This window comes from Mobula hypostoma, chromosome 3, assembly GCF_963921235.1.
Source record: "Mobula hypostoma chromosome 3, sMobHyp1.1, whole genome shotgun sequence".
Classification (NCBI taxonomy): Eukaryota; Metazoa; Chordata; class Chondrichthyes; order Myliobatiformes; family Myliobatidae; genus Mobula; species Mobula hypostoma.
In genome coordinates, this window is record NC_086099.1 from 161,960,976 (window position 1) to 161,986,250 (window position 25,275).

At 39.7% G+C, this 25,275-nt stretch overlaps 1 protein-coding gene across 2 annotated transcripts in view; it reads right to left on the reverse strand.

Moving 5' to 3' along the window:
- The window catches only part of cntnap2a (contactin associated protein 2a), a 1,898,214-nt gene that overhangs the window by 801,352 nt on the left and 1,071,587 nt on the right, over positions 1–25,275 (reverse strand). For both annotated transcript variants that reach the window (XM_063044005.1, XM_063044006.1), the window contains exon 13: positions 2,325–2,525. In XM_063044005.1, coding sequence (XP_062900075.1) covers positions 2,325–2,525 — 201 coding nt within the window. The remainder of the gene's footprint in view (positions 1–2,324; positions 2,526–25,275) is intronic.

The window sequence follows — 25,275 nt, forward strand, 5'->3', positions numbered from 1 at the left end:
ACTTCCTAAATATCTGCTCTACATTTCCTATTGAAATTGGAGAGTCACAGATCCTTCAATGGATCATGGCTGACTGAAGTTCCAGGCCAACTGTTGGGTATCTTCAGCAACATTGAACTCCCCTGCCAGAGGCAAGGCTTCTAGTGACAGAATAACATAGCAGATTTTACCTTTCAATTTTGCTGTTTAATTCAGCCTCATTACCACGGGAAACTGCCAAATATTTACATGTGTCATTTAAAGGTCCATTATATACATGATTACTATTCATATACTTTTGGGGAAATTGCCAAATTAAAGATCCTCAGGCCATAGGTGCAGTGGCCTGGCGGTGAATGAAAATGATGCTTTACATTGCAGCTTTATAAAAATCTAGTTCGGATTCATCTGGCATATTGTATATAGTTCTGGTTGCCCCATTATAGGAAGAATGTTGAGTCTTTGGAGAGGATGCAGGAGAGGTTTACCAGGTTGCTGCCTGGATTAGAGAGCATGTGCTATAACGATAGATTGGACAAACTTGGGTTGTTTTGTCTGGAGTAGCAGAGGCTGAGGGGAGATTGATTGATGTTTACAAGATTAAGTGAGACATAAATAGAGTAGACAGACAGTATCCTTCTCCCAGGGTTGAAATGTCTCATATCAGAGGACATCCATTTAAAGAAAAAGGGTAATTTTAAAAGATAAGCGAGGGACAAGTTTTTTTTTAGAACAGAGAGTGGTGGGTGCTTGGAATGCACTGGCAGAATTGGTGGTAGAAACTGATATATTGGGGACTTCTAAGAGATGTTTGGATAGACACATGAATGTGAGGAAAGGGGACGGATATGGACATTGTGTGGGCAGAAAAGATTAGTTTAGTTGGCCATTTGATTACTAATTTAATTGGTTTGGCACAACATTATGGACTATAGGGCCTGTTCCTGTGCTGTATTGTTCTATGTTCTATGCGTTCATAATCCTTTCTATTCATGCACTCAATTCCATCACAATTATAAAATCTATGATAGAACTGGGCTGAAGCTACCAATTAACGGTGATGGCATTCAAATTTTAGTCAGATAGAATTGTGTACAAAACCTGTTTAATTCAAGATGTTACCAAATGCAACTGCAATTGTAAAGACTTAGGAAATCCGCAGAACACTTCAATTTGCAGGCAGCTTTGTGTATCATCGGATAAATAGTACAAAACCCAGTTAACCATATTGAACTTGAGGATTTAAACTTTGAAGTTCTGATCACTCACAGTAATGTAATTAAGATATCACAGAAATATTACTTAAGCTAAAAGCCACTTGGTAATCAAAATCTATAATTAACGACTGAAAATGACACATATTCTCCCAAGGAAAGAATAACAGCCACTTGTCTGGTTTGGTCCTGCTATTTGGACAGGGCTTCTCCCACATGACATAAATGAACAGTCTGATTTACAGTCCAGCAATTGGTTTACTTTTTCCAGAGCACTGATCCACAGTGACTTTATTCAAGTTCAAAAATCTAAATATTGTTCCACTACATGTTCTTTATCTCTAAGTGCTAATGTACGTGTTCAATATATTTCTCAGCCTCATATTTCATTTCAAAATTCATGACACAAGAGCCACATATAAGTTTGTGTTTATGGCTCTGTTAATCTCTTTTTATTTACAACACTAAATTGTGAGCATTGGTATCAAAAATATGGTTCAATAACAAATTCCAACTGCAAATAAGATAGCTTTCCACTAAACTACATGTTACGCAGTGATGATATAGCCTAACATTTTTTCTACCTTGTTCAATGCCAGGGTGATGACTACATGAATCATCATAATACATCAAAACTTTCAGCAACAGAAAAGACATTTGCCACTTTTTGGTTGCAAAAATATTTGCAACATATTCTATGATGAAGCCTTAGTTTATCATTCTTGTTTTCTACATGCAAATAGCTTGCAACAGCTTGTGCTCACATAGCAGTTAGGAAAGGAGTAAAAATTATCATTGATATAAACTCAATCCAATGCAATTTATTCTGCCTTTGTAAAGATTGGAGTTTGAAGTGAAAAGAATTACATCAATGAATTTCACTGAATGTAAAATTTTCTGTTTTCAGCATTAACACACTCACACTCAACCATCTCAACGACATCTTTGTAAAATGTCAAGATAGGAAATACTATCAAAATCAAACTACATGCATCCTGCATCATCATACCAAATGTTCAGAACTCAACAATGCACCACTGACAGATCAATGTGCCACAAGGAATCACCCAGTTTTCTTTAACAAACAATTTGCAAATTTATAACTGCACCTGATCAAAAAAGTGTTCCTACCTGGTGTGTTTAACAATCTTGACATCCTGCAGGAGTACGACACATATTGCTCACAATACTCTGCACTTTTGGTAATTGCGGCGATATGATTCAGTGAGGTGCTGTAGTTCAGTTTCACAGCAACAGATTTTGCTGGTGTAGATCCCAAAATCGTTCTCTGCTGTGGCAAGTCATGGTACAATGTCGTCCAGACTTTATCCTCTGTAAAATGCAGAAGAATCATTGCTATCAACTTTTGCTGGGCTCTGTAGAAACCATAACATTTTGGTTAACTGGAGACTTTAATAATGTCCCAATTTAAAGGAACAGATAGAGTAATTATTCACTGGGGAATTCTGTATCTGGCAAGAAAAGAATGGCATACCATACATAGAATTCTAAGAATAATGAATTAACATTACAGTACAATATATTTTCAGAAGTTTTGCTGCTCTTCCTCTGAAGAAGATAGGAATACCGATGTCTGTTTCCCTCCATTTGTTTTAAAAAGTGAATTTCTGTAATTTGTTTTAACAAAGTTAACAATGTTGAATCATGAGTTAGAAATAGTAATTGTCGATTTCTAATTTAAAAATACTTATCTACTATCACTCTAAACTTTGATAGTTACTTTGAACATTAATCTTTATGCAGTACCTAAAATTTCAAATATTCACTTAAAATTATTCAGTGTTCTCATGAAATCCAAATGACTTCCTAATATATCTGTATACTTTAAATTTGATTGCCAGAAATGGTGCATACACAGCAATCAGTCTCAGAAGCACGTATACAGCACCAATCCCAAAGATCTAAATTATATTTAGATTCAGAATTGTGAGTCATGAGCACATTGTTTGAAAGACAAATGAATCCCATTCCATTCATAATTTCATGGAAGTTATGAGAACTCAGTCAATGTGTGCTGGTTAGACAGCTTTTATTTTAAGTGGGAAGCTCCACACAGTATAGAAATAGCTAGAGAGCACATATTCATTAATATGTCCACAAATCTCATTGCTTTCTTAAGACTTTTGATCTAGTTTCTCCCAGTTAAAGTGATTCTTTTACAAATCTGCCTATTCCTTATTTTTTTATTGCTACGATTGTCAGGCTCAGCAGTTTTCTCATTAAGCTACACACAACATCTTCCACTACACTAATTTGGAAAGACTTCTCACAAACAAGTGAAAGTCTGCAGATGTTGGAAATCACAAAATGCTGGAGAAACTCAGCAGGCCAGTTAGCGTCTATGGAAAAAGGTATAGATGACGTTTTGGGCTGAAACCCTCCAGCAAGAATGGAGAACAAAAGCGGAGTAGGAGATTTGAGAGGTGGGGGAGGGGAGAGAGAAACACCAGGCAATAAGTGAAACTTGGAGGGGGACGGATGAAGCGAAGAGCTAGGAAGTTGATTAGTGAAAGAAGAAAGAGACAGAAGGCCATGGAAGAAAGATTAAAAGGGTGGGGAGAGGAGCACCAGAGGGAGGTGATGGGAAGGCAAGGAGATAACATGAGAGAGGGACAAGGAGATGGGAAATGGTGAAAGGCGAGGTGGGTGTGGAGACATTACTGGAAGTTTGAGAAATTGGAAAGACTTCTGATTATTTTCCTTTTTGGTGTTATTTGCAACAAAAATAAGTGACAATAATCATCTCATGTCTGAGTTTGAAGTCACATGCTGAAAACAAGTCAATTGCTCGTCATTTTTTTCATCCTTGCTTTATTGAAGTTATGTTGGTTGCTAGACACTAGAGTTTCTGCAGATGGTCAAAATCTGGAGTGACACATACAAGATTCTGGAGGAACTCAGAAAGTCAAATATCTATAGAAAGGAATAAACAGTCGACATTTCGGGCTGAGACTCGGTCCGGGTGAGGGATGTCAGCACTTTTTGGCCCAAAACGTCGACTGTGCTTTTTTTTTTACCATAAATGCTGCCTGACCTATTGAGTTCCTCCAGCATTTTGTGTGTGATCTCAGCATTTTCTTGATGTGTTACATGCTCCTTATCTTACTCAACTTTTATTTGAAAAGAAATTTCTCTCCACTCCCATCTGCCTGTTGGAACAGATTAACTGAAAGGAATTTCTCTGGAATTGAAGAGCATTCGTCATGCTAAGGTGAATAAGGCTGGAAGATTGCAGAAAGTACAAAGGAGACATGAAGAGGTTTTCAAAGATAAGCTAGGCACGTTGAAGAGCACTCAAACAAAAGTCTATGTTGGTCCAAATCCTCCATCAAGCCAAGGACAACACCTTATGCAAGGAAACCAAAGTTGGAGGTACAAATTCAAAGTTCCAAGTTCAAAGTTCAAAGTAAATTTATTATCTAAGTATATATATCATAAACAACCCTGAGATTCATTTTCTTGTAGGCACCCATAAAAAAAGAAACATAATTCATGAAAAATCACAAACAACAATGACTGATGGACATCCAATGGGTAAATAATAAAAAAAATACAAATAGTACATAGCACATGAACTGCAGATTCCCTGAAAGTGAGTCTGCTGGCAGCAGAGTCAGTTCAGCACTGAAGGGAGTGAAGCCGGTCCAGAAGCCCAGTGGCTGCAGGAAAAATACTGCTCCCAAACCTGGTGATGTGGGACCCAAGACTCCTGCACCTCCAGCCTGAGAGTAGTACCGAGAAGAGAGAGACCAGCCAAACACAGGCAGATGGGTCAGGTTCAGGTGGGAGATCTTGGCTGGCACTGAGCACCAGTTTGTTTTCTGCTCTCGGGCCCCTATGCTTTAATCTGGCCTTAAGTCTACTCCAGTGGTGGCAGATCTTCATCTTCAAAGTACCATACCTGCTTTCTCATGAAGAAAGGCATTTCTGAGAGAAATTATTCGAACCTGCCAAGTATTCAGAATAGACAGCTCCAGGTCTGCCGGTGTTAAAGAATGATCCAGCCGTCCGGAGTTGTGGAAGTTGCGGAAGTTGCAAGTTTACTGAAAACTTCAGAATGCATGAAGTAATCACATTGTGAAAGGTGTATCCCTCCCAATTAATGCACAGCTCAGGACAGTGCCATTCTGACACTTAATATCCTGGTTGTTTGTATACTCATGGAGCTGTCCTCAACACTGCTACAACAAAGGTACATTTTGCTGACTGAGTTTGTGGTTAGAGGCTTTTGGAACACACATCAGTATTGAAGATTCAAAAGGGTTTTGCTGGTTGGGAGGTATAATTCTGCAAAATTACTTGACTATATTCAAAATGTTAAAGTTCATTAGTTGATTATAGCCAGTGAAACTATGCTTAATCATTTATTGCTATCTTTATGTTTATAAGATAAAAAACATTGTTTCAGGAGAGTTGGTCTCTTTCTGCTGAAGGTCTGCTGTGTGAAAGATGATCTTTATGCTTCCCAGTTACAGCTTCTGTGTGACTCAGTTTAGTCAGTCACAACGGAGTACAAATATTTTAATAAATTTACATTCTTAGATGCTGTCTCATACACAAGACTAATTTTAAACAATGTGTTGTGCAAAATACATTTCTCTATACCAGTAAAATTTACCAAGCAGTTTGTGGTCAGTAAGGGAATTGCCCCATTTTGCTCAATTTTTTGTCTATCCTTTTAGGATACAGGTGCTAAAGGATGCTCTTTCCATTCTTTCCACTTTTTATCTCATTCACAAGCTGTGCTGAAATTTTCAGCTGAAACTTTACAGCTTAATGCACACAAGGTTGATAGGAGTTAACAGCTCATCAACAAGCTAACAACACTCTGTAGAAATTAAGTTTATAATCATTAAGTACTTTTCTGAAACTGCTGAATATTTCAATTATAAAATTGTCATAGTAAGAATATATTGATAAACTATGGCTTCTTGGCGTACTACACTTGTCAAGAGAAAATTCTCCCACCACTATATAATCCGTTCTCAGTATTAAATGCATTATCTAAATCACAATGCAGTGGAAGCATCCAATATTCAAGATCCATATCACTGAATTTACACTATCTGTATTGATTTAAGCTTTTGTAGATGCAGTCTGTATTGCTGGAGCTTTCCCAAGGAGTACTATAAAGCTTCTCAAAAAATTTTATTGAAAAGGAATTTCGAATCAGTTTATGAGCATCAGTCTCATAAAGGTAATTTACACTACACACCAATGAGTATTCTATAGTGATCTAAAAGCATGGACAACAAAATGACAAAACCAGCTGCCATGAGGGCTAGAAAAAAATGAAATATTTTGAGTGAATGTTCATGCACAATAATTCCCAGTTTATATATTCTCAACTCAATGCACAACACTGGTACTCGATTCTTACCTTTATGATGAGTTCCAATCATCCATTAAAGCAGAGGCCAAAGTTAGAACTTTCTAAAGATCTTGACAGTTCTGTTCATGTGAAACATTTGGCCAAAGCTCAGATTTGACCAATACGTATCAAGTAACCTTGTGCTCAAAGTCTGATCATTATTTTCACATTTCAGGACATGCTCTTGCAATTGGTTTCAGACTGGCTCTCCGGTCACCAGCTCAGGTTGACCAATCCACTCATAATACTGACACTGTATTTATCACAATCTAAGTTGTTTATCTCCTACGTAGTGGTCACTGAAATATTGGACCAATTTGCACTATTTTATGCAAATAATGCATTAAAGCTATTTAGCAAGGTGTCAGAAAATTCCTCAGTATTAACCCAAGGGATGCCATTGACCAGAAACTGAACTGGACTGCCAAGATCCATGGCTAGGAATCCTGCAGCGAGTGATTCACCTCCTAACTTGCCAAATCCTGTCCACCATCTACAACTCAAATCTTGATGATGGTGGAATGCTCACCACTTATCTGAAAAAATGCATCATCAGCAACACTGAAGAAGCTCAACTTCATACAGGACGTAGATACCTGCTTGATAGGCACCACATCCATATCCATATCCATATCCATTTACTCACTTCACCATTGATATACAGTAACAGCAGTTTATACCATTTAGATGAAGCACTGCAGTATATTGCCATAACTCCTTAGATGTCATATTCCAAATCCATAGTCTCTACCAACTAGGACAAGGTTAGCAAAAGTTTGGGGCCACCACCACATAGAAGTTGCCCTCAAGCCATTCACTATCCTAATTCAGAAATATATTGTTGTTTCTAGCACCTGGATAATCAGTACCGGTGCCCCCCAGGGATGTGTGCTCTCCCCCACTGTTCTTCTGCCTTTACACTAATGACTGCACCTCACAGGATCCATCTGTTAAACTCCTGAAGTTTGCAGACGACACAACTGTCACTGGGCGTATCCGAGACGGTGATGAGTCTGCATACAGACGGGTGGTGGAACAGCTGGCCCTCTGGTGTGGTCAGAACGATCTGGAGCTAAATACGCTCAAGACTGTGGAGATGACAGTGGACTTCAGGAGGAGCCCCCCAATACTCCCCCCACTCACTATACTCAACAGTATTGTGTCCACTGTGGAGACCTTCAGGTTTCTGGGTGTCACAATCTCCCAGGATCCGAAGTGAACACCCAACGCGGACACTCTTATCAAAAAGGCTCAGCAGAGGTTGTATTTCCTACGTCAACACAGGAAGTACAACCTGCCTCAGGAGCTGCTGATTCAATTCTATTCAGGAATAATCCAGTCTGTTCTCTGTTCGTCCATCACCGTTTGGTTTGGTTCAGCTACGAAACAAGACAAGAATAGACTCCAATGAACCGTCAGGATTATTGGTGTAAAGGATTATTGGTGTAAAGCTGCCCTCGATCCAGGACTTATATGCATCTAGAGTCAGGAAGCAAGCAAGCAGCATCATTGTAGACCTATCACACCCTGGACATCACCTGTTCCAACTCCTTCCTTCTGGTAGGCGTTTTAGATCACTGTATGCCAGGACAAATAGGTACAAGAACGGTTTCTTTCCGTATGCTATCAGTCTTATGAACACTTGAATTTTAGTCTATTATAAACCAAGTCCACCTGTACATACACAGGTATACCTCATTGTATATAGTTCACGATTATTTGCACTATGGTTTTGTTTGCTTTTTGATTCTGTACAGCGAGAGCTCAGGGAAACCGGCATCAAATTCCCTGTATGTGTTCCCTGTATGTGATAATAAAGGATTCTGATTCTGATTTCTTCACTATTGCTGGGTCAAAATCTTGGCTAGAACCAGTCTGAGCCAGCTACCATCATGAACTTGACCCTGACATACCAAGAAAACAAGGACATTTATGTCAGAATTCTGTTTCTGGATTTCAGTTCGGCATTCAACACTATTGTCCCACAAACTTTGGTGAACAAATTCCTACTCTTTGGTCTAAATACACCACTGTACAATTGGGCATTAGACTCCTAAGCAACAGATGTCAGATAGTCATGATGCACAAACACTCCTCCCTCCTCATCATCCACAACACTTGTGCCCCCCACCCCCAGGGCTGCATGCCGAATCCATTCCTGTACACTCTGCTCCCACATGACTGCATGGCCAAGCACCTGAGTAATCACATTGTCAAGATCGCTGATGACATGACAGTGGTGGGTCTCATTACCAACAACGATGATACATCCTACAAAGAGGAAGAATTCGAGGCCTGGTGCCAGACAAATAACCCCTTCATAAATATCAACAGGACAAAGGAAGATAGCTTTTGACTTCAGGACAACTCACACCACTCACATCCCTCTTTACGTTGGCTGTACTGCAGTGGAAACTGCAAGTGGTTTCAAACTCCTGGGAGTGCACATCTCACACAACCTTTCATGGTCCCAGGACACATGCTAGGAAAGCTCACTGGTGCCTTCACTTTCTAAGTAGACTGAAGAGAACAGGAATATGCAATATCTATACCCACTTCATTATTCAGGTGCAGAGTAGAGACCATCGAAACATGCTACATCACAGCATGATACAGAAATTGCACTGAGCAAGACAGGAAGACTCTACGAAAGGTAGTCAAAACTGTCCAGTGCACCACTGGCACCAGCCTACCCAACATCAAGCACATATATACAAAATGGTGCCAGTAAAGGTCCAATAGCATGATGAAGGATCCCACCCACCCTGCGTAAAATCGGTCTGGGTAGCCTCTAAACTGAAGTCATGAACATCAATTACTCAAACTTTGGGTAATGCCCCCGTCCTTCACCATTCCCTTTTCCCTCACTTACCTACCCATCTGGTGGCCCTCCCCCTTTTGTTTCTTGCATGGCCTTCCGTCCTCTCTTATCAGATATTCCTTTCTCCAGCCTTGTATCTCCTTCACCAATCAACTTCCTAGCATGTTACTGCACCCCTCCCCCTTCCAGTTTCACCTATCACCCTGTGTTTCTTCCTTCCCTCCCCCACCTTCCAAATCTGACTCCTCATCTTTTTTTGCTCCAGTCCTGATGAAGGGTCTGAAATGTTGACTGTACTTTTTCCACAGATGCTGCTTGGCCTGCTGAGTTCCTCCAGCATTTTGGGTGTATTGCTTTGGTTTCCAGCATCTGCAGATTTCCTCTTGCTTCTGATTAGATTTCTGGATTTTTTATTGTTGTGTTCTTTATTTTATTTTTTTTGTGCTGCATCAGATCTGGAATAACAATAATATCATTCTCCTTTACACTTGTGTACTGAAAATGACATTAAACAATCTTGAATCTTGAATTAATTCTTGGTTCAGCTTACAAAGTCAATATCCCTTGAATGAATAATAAAAGTATGACTTCTGGGTACAATTCATCAGGGCACAGCTGGTATTTGTATGGTGTCAGTTGTGCAGTTAATGCCAATGTGGGTTGCACAGGAAATATATCTTTCGAAGCTAGCAGAAGATGAAGAACTTATGGAAAACCAATGACTTTCACTATTAAGTCATAAACATATTGTATAAGATTTGGGAATAAGAAGTCACCTAAAGGTCACACCAACGTCCTGCTAACATTATATTCTAGCCTCACTTTTGAATGACCAGCAGAACAGTAATTAATTCTCTAGAGTCCTCTACACTGCTCAAAGTCCTTTTTCTTTCAATTACCAGTATGCTATCTGCAATATTCAGACCTAATGATCAGCCCACAGTGGCTTGAAACTATTGCAGTTCACCAGTTGATTGGATCAGTTCCTTGGCCAGACACGGTTGACAATGCCATTTTCCCTAGTTATTTCTCCTTATCTTTGAGGCACACTTTCCTGTAATTGTACTGTGGTTCTCCTGGGAAGAGTTCCTTCCAAAATGGCAATGATGTAGTTTTTTTAAAGCTGTGCAGAGAAGACCTGACCAAAACTACTGAAGCCCCAGTTACCTCATGAATCCTCTGGTAAATATCCTTTCATTACATCTTGTAATGCAATATTTTTGGAAAATGAGAGTGACTATTAGTACATTGCACATGGATAGTATACAACAAAAAGACTAAACTGCAACATCTAGTTAATGTTTGCAATTAATAAGCAGTTGATGTTTAGACCGAGACCCTTCATCAAGACTCATCAAACCTGATGAAGGGTCTTAGTCTGAAACATCAACAGTTTATTCCGCTCCATAGATGCTGCCTGACCTGCTGCATTCATCTACCATTTTGTGTGTATAACTCTGGAGTTCTGGCAACTGCAGAAATCCTTCTGCAGCCTGACCTGTTGTGTTCCTCCAGCATTGTGTGTGTGTTTTCCCAGAGGAAAAACTACATCCTCTTTCAAAGCTGAATCTGACAATTTGCATTTCAGATTCCTCGAAACTCTCACTCAGAAAATATCTCTATGTAATGTCTTCCTGGCCGAACTCTCATCTTTCATCTCCAAGCTTTGATGCAGTAACTCTCTTTTTACAACTTCTGATGTTCAGCCATTCAATTTAGTACTCAATGTCCTATTTCAATCATACCGCTTATCCAACTCTATCACTATACTCGCCACCAGCTCTTCAAGATAAATGAGCTTCTACCTTTCTGGGATGTTAATTCTCCTCAATTTTAATTACTTTACCAATGTTAGACATGGCTTCAGTGTTTGTTCTGAAGTTCATATCCTAAACCTACTTACTTCTCAGTAAGACTTAAAAATACATGCTTGAGCTAAGTTTCAGTCATCCATCCAATATCCATTTGTGTGAGCTGGTCTCAGACTGTACTTGATAATTCTTCTGTGAAGCACAATGTTAAATTTTACATGTTAAAGGCACTATATACTGTAAATGGAAAAACTACATCTCTTTCCACTCTGTCTCTTGCAAGTAAATCATCCCTTTCTCTGGGTTTTTCTGTCTCTATTTGCAGAAAAGATGACTTCGCTTCTACTGTGGTTGATGGAGCGCACCCCATCCTTTTGGTCCTCACTCTTCCCAGCTTCTGTAGGGACTACATTTTCAGGAAACACCCTGATCCATTCATGCTTACTCCCAACCATATGTTTCTCAGATTTCTGCTCTCACCTCACCTCCCTTCAAAATGACAAAGATGGAGTTCTCTTAGTGTTCAATGTTCACCTGATTAAACTCATCATCCAAAGCTTCATCTTTGTCATTTCTCCCTATTACACCAAAATCCCACGGCCTACGTTTCCTCCCGAGTCCTTTCCAACTTTCACAGAGACTCCTTCTGTGACTCACTGGTTCCCTCAAACACCCCACCACCACAGACCCAACCCAGTACTTGGCCCAATGAGCATAGGAGGTGCAACACTTGTCCTTATACCCCCTCCCCTCATCAACATCAACACCATCATCCCCTCAGTGCTAATCAGCAGGCTTCAAAACTCAGGGCTTTACCTCTGCAACTCAATCCTTGATTTCTTAATCAAGACACTTTAGTCAGTGTGGATCAGAAATAACTCCTCCATGCTGACAATCAACACAGGAGCACCTCAAGGATGTATGCTCAAGAGCCATTATAAATTGGCCGATGATTATGTTGGGCAGAATCTCAGATTCTGATGAGGAAGTCAAGGTTGTCCCATTGAGAGCATTCTGCTTAATTCCATAACCACCTTGTATGGAGGCTCCAGTGTATGGGATCAAAAAACTGCAAAGGGTTGTAAGACTCAGCCAGCTCTATCATAGGTACTAGCCTACCACCATCGAGGACATCTTCAAAAGGCTGCGTCCATCATTAAAGACCCTTACAATTCAGAACACGCCGTACTTTCATTACTACCATCAGGGATGAGGTACAGAGGCTCCAAAACTCACACTCAACATTTTGCCATCAGATTTCTGAATGGTCTAGAAACCCATGACCACTACCTCACTATTTTGTTTTCTTTTTCCATTATTTATTTTAAGACCATAAGATATAGGAGCAGAAGTAGGCCATTCAGCCCATCGAGTCTGCTCCGCCATTCAATCATAGGCTGATCCAATTCTTCCAGTCATCCCCACTCCCCTGCTTTCACCCCATACCCTTTGATGCCCTGACTAATCAAGAACCTATCTATCTCTGCCTTAAATACACCCAATGACTTGGCCTCCACAGCCATTTGTGGCAACAAATTCCATAGATTTACCACCCTCTGACTAAAGTAATTTCCCTGCATCTCAATTCTAAAAGGACGTCCTTCAATCCTGAAGTCGTGCCTTCTTGTCCTAGAATCCCCTTCCATGGGAAATAACTTTGCCATATCTAATCTGTTCAGGCCTTTTAACACTCTGAATGTTTCTATGAGGTTTCTACCATATTTCTCTTTGTAACATAGTATTTTTTATATATTGCACTGTACTATTGCCAAAAGACAATACATTTCACAACATACTGTATGTCTGTGATAACAAATATGAGTCTGATTATATCCTCACCTTCACCAATGGACCTAATCATTCTTTCCAGGTGAGGCGGAAAATTCACATAAACCTGCAACTTCATCTACTGCATTTAGTGTTTCCTATGTGGGTTCCTGTACATCAGTGAGATCCAGTGCAGACTGGGAAATTGCGTCCACAATCACCACCCCACCCAGTCTCCCAGTTGCTTGCCATTCCAGCTCCCCTTCCCATTACTATACTAACTTGTCCATCTTTGGCCTTCACCACTGTCAGTGTGAAGCAAAATACAAACTAAGGAATAACATCTCATATTCTGACAAGGTATCTACAACCCAATGGTATGAACTTTGTATTTCATGTGACCCTTACCTCCTGTTCACAGCTCTCCTCACTCTGATCTACCCATTTTATCTCTTTTACATCATTCATGCTCTCTTCACACTCCCATCACCCATTTCATCCCCCTCCTCCACCTGGTTCTATCCAACCACAACCCACTCATTTTACCCATCAGATTCCTGTCTGTCCCCCATTTAGTTCTGGTTCTGCTTTCATCTATCATCCTCCTGCCTATGTCTCCTAAATTCACCCCCCTCCCAACTGTCATCCTTCACCCCTCAAAGTCCACCAATAATCTACTGGCCCCCGCGTCACCACTCCCCTTCTCCTCTTTATTCTGGATGTCTCCGTCTGGACCCTTAGTACTGATGACAATTGCTGGCAATTTTTCTTTCACCTCCAAATGTTACGCAACCAGTTTATTACCCTGCTCTTCCCAGTGTCCGAATTGATAGAACATTTTATGCAAAAGTACAAACTGTAAAAATTCTCAGCTTTGTGTTAATATTCAACATGAAATTGTTACAAAAAAGATGCAAAAACATTAAAAAAAAGTTATAGTCACCTGCTAACCTAACCAAGAGAGTTAATGTTTAAACAGGATTGTGAATACTAACATGGCACTTTTGATCAATTGGACATGCAGTTTTTGGAACAATCATACTTGCTTTGATAACTATAAAATGACACTGTAATCATTCTCATGAACAAGATAGCACTTCTCCAAGCTGCAGATGTGGTTGTGAATGCTAAACAAAATTGGAGTTATTTTTAGCCTGAGGTGATTTTTAAAAGAATATTAAAGTCAGTGTTCAAAATTGGATCCTGACAAGTATAATGGTAGGAAGACAAATTAAACTCAGAGGTTGGAGGAACTTGGGGGGGGGGGGGGAGAACCATCATTTCGGGAGTGGGCCACAGAAATAGCCAAAGTGGCAGCTTTGAACACGTCTTACAAACAGTTTGATAGATTGGACAGCTACACACAAAAATGGGGCAAATATTTAGGTTTCCTCGGGGGCAAATAGTGGTGAATGTGTGGTGAAGCATATTGCTGAATGGCAGCCTTTTCTGGTATTAGAGGTCTAAATAGACACACATGGATATTGATATTTATTTCTGCCATGTTTGATTTTATTTTATGGATAATTTTATGTTTTGTAAGCTATGATTTACATAATTTCAACACTGACTCAAGGGTTCAGGGAACCATTTGTAAAATAATTCGATAAAATTTAAATAATAAAAAGAAATTGAAGTCACATCAGAATGCTGTGATTGTTTTATGCAAGTTTCATTCAGGGAGGAAGCTACAGTCAGGAAACATCTGCAAAGGATTATCATTTTCTGCTTGGGGAAAACAAAAGGGTCTCCTGCTGGCTTAATTTAGTGCTTGACAGTGGACTTTAAGGAGACCAAAAGTGATTTGAACTTGTCTCATGAACTAGTGAGCCATGCAATGCAATACGATACAAGACTATTCATCAACTGCAGCTTTTCAGTGTCCATGGATTACCAGACTGTTGCTCTTGCAGGATAAATCACTGATGTGTCAATACTGGTAGAATCAAGATGTTCTATACTCACAAAATATTACCTTTTAAAGGAAAATAATTAAGAGATAATTGAACTGTAACTACAATTTTTATATTGAAATCCGTTACTTGTTATTTCTGCTCCAATGATTGAATCACTACACTCAGAAATTTTGAAAAATAGACCATAAGACATAGGAGAAGAATTAGGCCATTTGGTCGATCGAGTCTACTCCACCATTTAATCACGGCTGATCCTTTTTTCCCCTCCTCCGCCTCATTCCCCAGCCTTCTCCTAATAACCTTTAATACGTGTCCAATCAAGAACCTATCAAGCTCTGCTTTAATTACACCCAACGACCTGGCCTCCACACTTGCCTGTGGTAATAAATTCCACAAATTCACCATCCTCTAGCTGAAGAAATTTTTCCGAATCTCTGTTTTCAATGGATACCCCTCTGTCCTGAGGCTGTGCCCCCTTGTCCTAGACTCCTCCACCAAGGGAAATATCCTTTCCACATCTACTCTGTTTAGGCCTTTCAACATTCAAATGGTTTCAATGAGGATTCCCCCTGCATCCTTCTAAATTCCAGCGAGTACAGACCTAGACCCATCAAACATTCCTTGTGTGGTAATCCTTTCATTCCCAGAATCATCCTTGTGAACCTCCTCTGGACCCTCTCCAATGCCAGTACATCTTTTCATGGATGAGGAGCCCAGAACTGTTCACAATACTCAAGGTGAGCTCTCACTGGTGTTTTAATAAGCCTCAGCATCACATCCCTGCTCTTGTATCCTAGACCTATTGAAAGGAATACTAACATTACATTTGCCTTCCTCATCAATGACTCAGCTGCAAGATAACCTTTAGGGTATTTTGCACAAAGACTCCCAAGTCCCTTTGCACCTCAGATTTTTGCATTTTCTCTCCATTTAGAAAATAGATTGCACATTTATTTCTGCTAACAAAGTGCATGACCATGCATTTTCCAACATTATAATTCATTTGCCACTCTGTTGTCCATTCTCCCAATCTGTCCAAGTCCTTCTGTAGCCTACTGGTTTCCTCAACATTACCTAACCCTCCACCAATCTTTTCTATCATCTGCAAACTTGGCAAAAATGCCATCTATTCCATCATCTAAATCATTGATATACAGCATAAAAATCTTAACACTGACCCCTGCAGAACACCATTAGTCACTGGCAGCCAACCAGAAAAGGATCCTTTTATTCCCACTCGCTGCCTCCAACCAATCAGCCAATGCTCTAATCATGCCAGTAACTTTCTTGTAATGCCAAGGGCTCTTAACTTGGTAAGCAGCCTCATGTGTGGCATCTTGTCAAACGCCTTCTGAAAGTCTAAATATATAACTGCCACTGCATCCCCTTTATCTACACTATGTGTAATCTCCTCAAAGAATTCCAACAGGTTCATTAGGCAAGATTTTCCCTTAAGGAAACCATGCTGACTTTGTCCTATTTTGTCCTATATCACCAAATACTCCATAACTTCATCCTTAACAATTGAGTCCAACATAGAACATAGAAAACGTACAGCACAATACAGGCACTTCAGCCTACTTACTTCAGAAATTATTTAGGGTTACCCATAGCCCTCTATTTTTCTAAGCTGCATATACCTATCCAGGAATCTCTTAAAAGATCCTATCATATCCGCCTCCACCACTGTTGCTAGCAGCCCATTCCATGCACTCACCACTCTCTACGTAAAAAACTTATTCCTGATAGCTCCTCTGTATCCACTTGCAAGCACCTTAAGCTATGCCCTCTCATGCTAGCCATTTCAGCCTTGGGAAAAAGCCTCTGACTATCTACTCGATTAATGCCTCTCATCATCTTATATACCTCTATCAGGTCATTTCTCATCCTCCGTTGCTCCAAGAAGAAAAGGCCAAGTTCACTCAACAAAGGCCAAGTTCACTCACCACCTTCCTAACCATTGAGGTCAGGCTAACTAGTCTATAATTTCCTTTCTGCTGCCTTCCTTCTTTATTAAATAGTGGAGTTACATTTGCAATTTTCCAGTCCTCTGGCACTATGTCAGTTTCCAATAATTTTTAAAAGATCATTACTAATGCTTCCACAATCTCTACCACTACATCTTTCAGGTGACCTATTGAACCTCAGGTCTTTCAGTTTTTTGAGCACCTTCTTCCTTATGATAGTAACTGCACTCATCTCTCTTCCCTTACACCTTTCAACATCTGGCACACTGCTAGTTACTTCCACAGTAAAGACTGATGCAAAATACTCATTTAGTTCACCTGCCAACTCCTTGTCCCCTGTTATTATTTCTCCTGCCTCATTTTCTAGTGGTCCTATATCCACTCTCATCTCTCTTATTTTTTTTTACATACTTGAAAAAGCTTTTACTATCCACTTTGATATTGTTTACTAGCTTGATTTCATATTTCATCTTTTCTTTTCTAATGACTCTTTTAGTTGCTCTCTGTAGGCTCTTAAAAGTTTTCCAATCCTCTGTCTTCCTGCTAATTTTTGCATTGTTGTATGCCCTCTCTTTTGCTTTTACATTAGCTTTGACCTCTCTTGTCAGCCACAGTTGTACTATTTTGCCATTTGAGTATTTCTTTTTTTTTGGAATACATCTATCCTGCACCTTCCTCATTTTCCCTAGAAACTCATGCCATTGCAGCTCTGCTGTTAACCCTGCCAGCAACTCCTTCCAATTTACTTTGACCAACTCTTCTCTCATAGCACTGCAATTTCCTTTACTCCACTGAAATACTGCTATATCAGACTTTACTTTCTCCGTCAAATTTCAAGTTGAACTCAAATATATTGTGATCTCTGCTCCTAAGGGTTCTTTTACCTTGAGCTCCCTAATCACCTCTGGTCCATTACATAACATCCAATCCAGTATAGCTGATCCCCTGGTAGGCTCAACAAACTACTCTAAAAAGCCATCTCATAGGCATTCAACAAATATACTTTCTTGAGATCCATTTCTAATCAATTTCCCAATCAACCATGTTGAAATCTCCCATGACTATCATAACATAGACCTTTAGACACACCTTTTCTATGTCCTGTTATAATCTGTGGTCTACATACCAGCTACTGTTGGGAGGACTGTATATCAATGCCATCAGGGTCCTTTTACCCTTGCAGTTTCTTAACTCAACCCATAAGGGTTCAACATCTTCCGATCCTATGTCACTTCTTTCTACTGATTTAATGTCATTCCCTACCAGCAGAGCCACACCACCCCCTCTACCGACCTTCCTATCCCTCTGATACAACGTGCAACCTTGGACTTACAGCTCCCAACTACTACTATCCATCAGCCACAATTCAGTGCTAAGCACAGCATCATTCCTGACCATCTGTAACAGTGCAACAAGATCATCCACCTTATTTCTTATACTCCGTGCATTGAGATATAACTCTTTGAATACTGTATTTGCTACTCTCTTTGATTCTGCATCCCTAATGCACTGATACCAATCCTACTGGCTGCAATTCTGTCTTGTCATCTACCTGCCCTTCCTGACAGCCTGACTGCATGCTATCTTTGCTTTTTTATTATCAGTCCTATCTTGAGTCCCCTCATTCTGGTTCCCACCCTCCTGCCAAATTAGGTTAAATCCTTCCCAACAGCTCTAACAAACCTGTCCCTGAGAATATTGGTTCCCCTCAGGTTCAGGTGCAACCCAACACTTTTGAACAGGTCACACAAATATATCATTAAAAAGAAGATTTTCATGCAATTAAGCCTTGCTGTTCAATTGTCCCAAACTCTTCAAACATTCTCGATCTAATGAAAATACCATTCATTTTATTATTTCTTTGCAAGGAAATTGATGGATATATTGGGAGTATCTCCAGTTAAAGTTGCTTGAATCCAGAAATTGTTGGTATAATCTCATTTTTATTCTTTGTGAAAAGGCTTATGGGCTTCATTTTTTTTTCACTATAACCTATGAATTGAAACATGTGAACCTGAAAATTATTGAAGATCCTGGGATTCATGTGATAAAATGAATTTTATTTTATTCAATCATTTTCTACAATGAGCTTGCTCTCGACTGCATTTCCAAGTTTGTTTTTCAATTGTTTGCTGTTATTTGAGTGGTTGGGGTTATCTGTAGTTGCTTCTTGTTTTTTATGAGATTCCTGATTGACGTTTCTTTATTACAACTCTTAAATGAAGGATTCATAACCATGGCAATGAACCACCAGGTGAGAACCTTTATCTTAGGAAGTTTTGGGCTACTGAGACAATTATAAGAAATGACAAAGTACTTAAGCAGTATTTTTCTCTTCAGTAATGCAGGCTATTTTCTGAAATACAAAGCATATATCAAGAATAATGTCTCATGTTTGTTCAGTATCTTGTGAAACGGATATAACACTACAAGGCTGCTGTTAAGTTCCACTCATGATGTGTTGAGGCTATGGGCTAAAGGCATAAACATTTTATTTCCTGCACTGTGAAGACTTCACAGAAGTAATTTGTTCTTTGTGATGAATGGTGCATGAGACAGAATGCAATATTTCAGTAGTTCACCACAGTGAATCAAGAATGCTTTTGAATCTAGTGAAAAAAAGAGAAACTAGTCTTGCTCCAGTGAAAAAAAAGATGCATTATATCAGTCACTGAGACTAATGTTTTTCACAGCAATGATTTGATTTACAAAGAGGGGGAATCATTAAAATCAACTTTTCATACTTTTATACTGCATCATTGCCTTTGCTATCATGGAAAGATAGCACAAAGGGTTCATTTAATATCACATTTCCCTTGTGTGATAAAACTTCCTTAAAAAGTTATTATCATGTAGTTTTTCCTTGTTTGTATTAAGGACTATACAAAACTGTGAAAATAACATAGTATTATCAAATCATCAGATTCTGATATCCATGTTTTAAATAATCACAATGTCACAGAAGGAGGCTATTTAGTTCACTTGGTCCATTCTGGTTCCTATTAGAGTAATAGAATCAATCCATTTCACTCTCTTATTTTAGTTGTAACTCTGCAACTTAATTTTCCCTTTGATTTTTTTAACTATGAAGTAATTTACGGTTGCCAATTAACATACGAGTCATCACTAGGGCATGGAAAGAAATCAGAGCATTTGGAGAAAAAAAAAGAACAGTCATGAGATGTGCAAACTCCACAGTGAAATCTCTGGAACTGTCAGACAGCACTCACGCAAGTGTTACACACCTGCAATGCAGCCTATCCTCAGTGACAAGCATAATTAACATTTTGTAGCATTTATTGTGCAGGTGATTCTGTTTTCTAAGAACAGATGGGTAAAAAAAATGTCAGGATTGCTTATATAAACTCAGAAAGAAATAAACTATTAAAAAAATCTAAATACAAAAAAACACTGCTGGAAACAAACATTAGTGCATAGAAATAGAAAATAGAATGATTACACTTTTAGATGTAGACCTCAAACAATTTCACAAAAGAAATGATGAAAATACAACCTATTTTAATGTTTTACAGGCTCTGCTAAATAATTACAGAAGTTACCAAATTATTATCAATCACTCTGCATTATAATTTCCAAATGTATCAATTTCACTTTTGATTGTATGTAAATTTATTTTTATTGAGCATGGATCTAGCTCCACTGATTTAATTTAAGGATACTTTGAATATTAGCAGCTGTGGGAAAATTCTCAGTTTCATGGCTGACAGCATTAGATTGTACTGATAAATCACAATCAAATAAAATTGCAGTGGGAAAGCCTTTCTTTCTGCTCTTGCATATTAGATACTGCAGAAGATACTTCCAGAAATCAGACACAGAGAAGTGAGGGGGAATGTTCTTGATCAGCTACATCAAGGCAAGGGAATATAAAATAAATGGGAGGGCATTGAGGAACAGACAGACATTGAAGTACTTTTTTTTTACAGATTCTTAAAAGCAGCAGGACAAGTCAATAAGGCAGTTAAAACAGCATAGGAAGACCTTCTGTTATTTGCCTGCTGTCAAATATGCTTTTTGTTTTCACCTTCTCTTTCACTTATATTTTTTGTTCTATTGTTCCCATTGAGCTGAGATGTCTTTTTTTAATGCTGAGACATAAAACACAAGACTGTGAAAAACAGGTGGAAGAGTAGTCTATCTGGTCCTTCATTTCAATCATGGCTGATCTCTTCTGCATCATTCCCATTTACCTGTCTATATGTGCAGCCGCGGGAGATGGCTGAAATTTTTAATGTACTATACTGCATTTCTCTCTGTGTTCACTAAGGAGAATATTATGGTTGCCATATAAATGTGGGTAAGTAGTGTGGTCTTGGACCATATGCCTATTACAAGGAAGGAGGAATTAAAGTGGACAGATTCCCAGGGCCTGGCCTAGTTTACGCCCAGGCCTTATGGGAAGCTACGGAATAAATTGCAGAGGTATTTGTGGAGATGTTTGCTTTACTAATCGTCATTGACAAAGTTCCAGGAGACTGAGGGTAGCCAATAGTGTTCCATTGTTCAAGGAGACTTACAAGGACAGGCCAGGTAACTACAGGCCCATGATTCTGACTACACTTGTGAGTAAGTTACTGAAGGGAATTATGAGAGAGAAGCTCTACCATCAGTTGTTCAGTCAAGGCCTAATTAGGAATAGTCAGCGTGGTTTTGTAAGTGAGAGGTCATATCCGACAAATCTTGTGAAGTTTTTTAAAGAGGTAATTAAAGTGATAGATGAAGGTAGGGCAGTATAGAGTTTATTAAGGCCTTCAAGAAGGATCAGCATGGCTGGTTGATCTGGCATGGGATTCAGGGGGTGCTGGTGTTAATGGGACTTGGGTTGATGATAGGAAGCAGAGGGTGATGGTTGAAGTGATGCACTTTTGACTGTCAAACCAGATTAGGACCTGTACAGTGATTGGCAGGGTACATGATGGGTGATGTGGAACAGAGGGATCTGGGAGTCCAAGTGCACAGTTTAGTGAAAGTGACAACACGGGTAGATATGGTGGTGAAGAAGACATTTAGCATGCTGGCCTTCATCAGATAGGGCACTAAGCTTAAGGGTAGGGACTTTATGTTGCAGTTACACAAGTTGTTGGTGAGTCTACACAGAGTATTGTGTGCAATTTTGGTCATCCTGTTATCATTCAAAGTTCAAAGTAAATTTATTATCAAAGTATATAATGTATACCATGCACTACCTTGAGATTCATATAATAAATATGCAGCAGGTGTTAGATGTAGGAAAGGCATTGTCAAGCTGGAAAGGATATTGAAGAACGTTCGAAGTCGCTGCCTAGGCCAGTGGACCTGAATTATGCTGGATATTTATTTTCTGAAGTACAGGAGAATGAGGGGAGACCTCACAGAAGTTTATAAAATCATGAGGGGTTTGGATAAGTGAATTGTCGTTATTTTTTCCAAAGGGTTGGACAGGGCACAGAATCTAGACACTCCAAAACTGGAGAGTCAGATACAAGATAAGATGGCAGAGGTTTAAAAGAGATCTAACAGGTAACTTCAGTACATAGCGGGAGATGAGTAACTGGAAGGAGCCGTCACATGAAACTGTTGAAGTGGGTACAATTGAGGCATTGGATAGATATATAGAGAGGATGGGCTTGGATTGGAGCTGTTATGGGCAACTGACACTATCAGAGAGGGTGTTGTGGTCAGCATGGACCACTCAGGCCTGCTTCTGTGCTGTACCGCACCACGACTTGATTCCTACACCCACTGACTCACCTAACGCTCAGAAGTCTGTCAATCTGTTTTCAATGAGCACAGTGAATTAATTACCACAGCCCTTCATGATAGAGAATTATAAAGGTTCTACACACCTGCATGAAGAAATTCCTTCACATCATAAAAAAAAGCTTCCCCCTTTTTTGTTGAAGTTTAGAACTCATAGTTCTAAATTGCTCCACCAGAGAAATCATTCTCCCTGCACCCAACCTGTTGAGCCACATAAGAATGTTATCAGTTTCAATGAGTTCTCTTCTCACTCTTCTAATCTTCTACTCCTAGGTCGAAATGCACCACTGTAAAACTGGGTGCTGGACGTCCTAAAGAACAAACCTCGGATAGTCAGGATACACAACCACACCTCCCACCTTATCATCCTCAACACAGCAACCCCCCCAGGGATGTGTACTGAGCCAATTGATGTACACTCTGCTCTCACATAACCTAACACCTAAGCAATCACATCAAGTTCGCCGATGACACCACAGTGGTGGTACTCATCAACAACAATGATGAGATGGCCTACAGAGAGGAGGTGGAAGAGATGGAGGCCTAGTGCCAGGTAAATAACCTCCTCATCAATGTCAACAAGACAAAGGAGATGATTATCCACATCAGGAGAACTCGAACCACTCACACCCTACTTTAGACTGGCAGCACAGCAGTGGAAACTGCGAGCAGTCTCAAACTCCTGGGAGTACGCATCTCACACAAACTCTCATGATTGCACAACACATTCTACACAGTCAAGAAAGTTCAACAATGATCTATTTTCTGAGGAGGTTGAAGAGAGCTGGATGTTGTACATCCATACTCACGACATTCTACAGATGTGCAGTAGAGAGCATCCTGATGAGCTGCATCACTGCACGGTACAGAAACCATACTGTGGAGGACTGGAAGGCTCTATAACAGGTAGACAAAGCTGTAGACAAATGCATTACCGGCACCAGCCTACCTGCCTTCAAGGATATAGGTATAGGAATGTGTAGAAAAGGGCCTGTAACATCATGAAGGATCCCATCCACCCTGCTCATCGATTGTTTGCTCCACTCCCATCAGGAAAGAGGTTACGCAGCATCCATACCTGGGTCACCAGACTCGAAACAGTTACTTTCCCCAAGCAAACAACAGGAATTCTACAGATGCTGGAAATTCAAGCAACACACATCCATGTTGCTGGTGAACGCAGCAGGCCAGGCAGCATCTCTAGGAAGAGGTGCAGTCGACGTTTCAGGCCGAGACCCTTCCTCAGGACCTTCCCCAAGCAGCAAGCAGATCAACCCCTCCATCCACTGACACTAACACTATCTTTTTATTTACTTCCAGTCACCTCATGTACAGCCTTGCATCACTTTACAGATATAAAATCAATCTATGCATATAAACCATCTTATGTGTTTTTATTTATTATGTTTTTTATTTTCAGTGTGTTCTTTATCACTTGTGTTTTTTTAATGTTGCGGTGGCTCTCGAGTGACAATTATTTTGTTCTTCTTTACACTTGTGTACAGGAAATGATATTAAACAATCTGGTATCTTGAATCTACTATCACTCTCTGGCTTCTCCTGCTAAGCCAACGCTGAATCCAATTTAATACTTTATCCTGATTGTCAAGCAACTCAACCTTCTGGATCGGCCTCCTATGTGGAACTTTTTCAAAGGCTTTGCTAAGTTCTATGCAGACAACATTCATTGCCTTTCCTTAATCAACTTCCACAAAAAAACTCTATAAGATTAGTTAGACGTGACCTACCATGCACAAAGCCATGTTGACTATCCGTAATCAGGTCAGAATACTTTTCAATAATTTACCCACAACTGACAATAGGCTCACCGGCTTAAAATTTCTTGGCTTATTCTTAGAGCCTTTCTTGAACAACAGAACAACATTAACTACCCTCCAGGCCTCCAGAACCTTATCCATGGCCAAAGACTTTTTAAATACTTCAGCCAGAGTCCCTGCAATTTCGACAGTACCCTCCTACAAGGTCTAAGAGAACATCTTGTCAGGTCCTGGGGATTTATTCACCCTAATTTGCCTCAAGGGTGCAAACAACTCATCTTCTGTAATCTGGATATGCTCCATGGCCTCACTACTATTTTGCTTCAGTTTTATAGACTGTGTCTGTCCCAAGTAAATATAAGTGAAAAAATTTTATTTAAGATCTCCACTATCTCTTTCAGCTCCATGCATAGGTAACCTCGCTGATTTTCAGATGGACCCATTTTGTCTCTTGCTATCCTTTTGTTCTTAATGTGTCTATAGAAGTGCTTGCCATTCTCCTTCATATAGTTTGCTCGAGCAACCTCATGCTTTTATTTAGTAATCCTGACTTCTCTTGCATTTCTTATACCCCTCAAGTGCCTCATTTGTTCCTTGTTGCCCATGCTTGGTATGAACCTCCTTTTTCTTCTTTATGAGGGCCTCAATATCCCACCGAAAACTAGGTTTCCTTAAATCCGTTTGCCTTCCTTTTATTCAAACAGATACCAATCCTATCCTTCTCCATAATTATTTTTAAACTAATGAAATTATGATCACGAGATGCAAAGAGTTCCCCCATGCACACTTCTGTCACCTGCTCTGTCTCATTCCCTAATAGGAAAACCAGTATCATGCTCTTTCTAGTTGGGACCCCCATAAATTGATTAA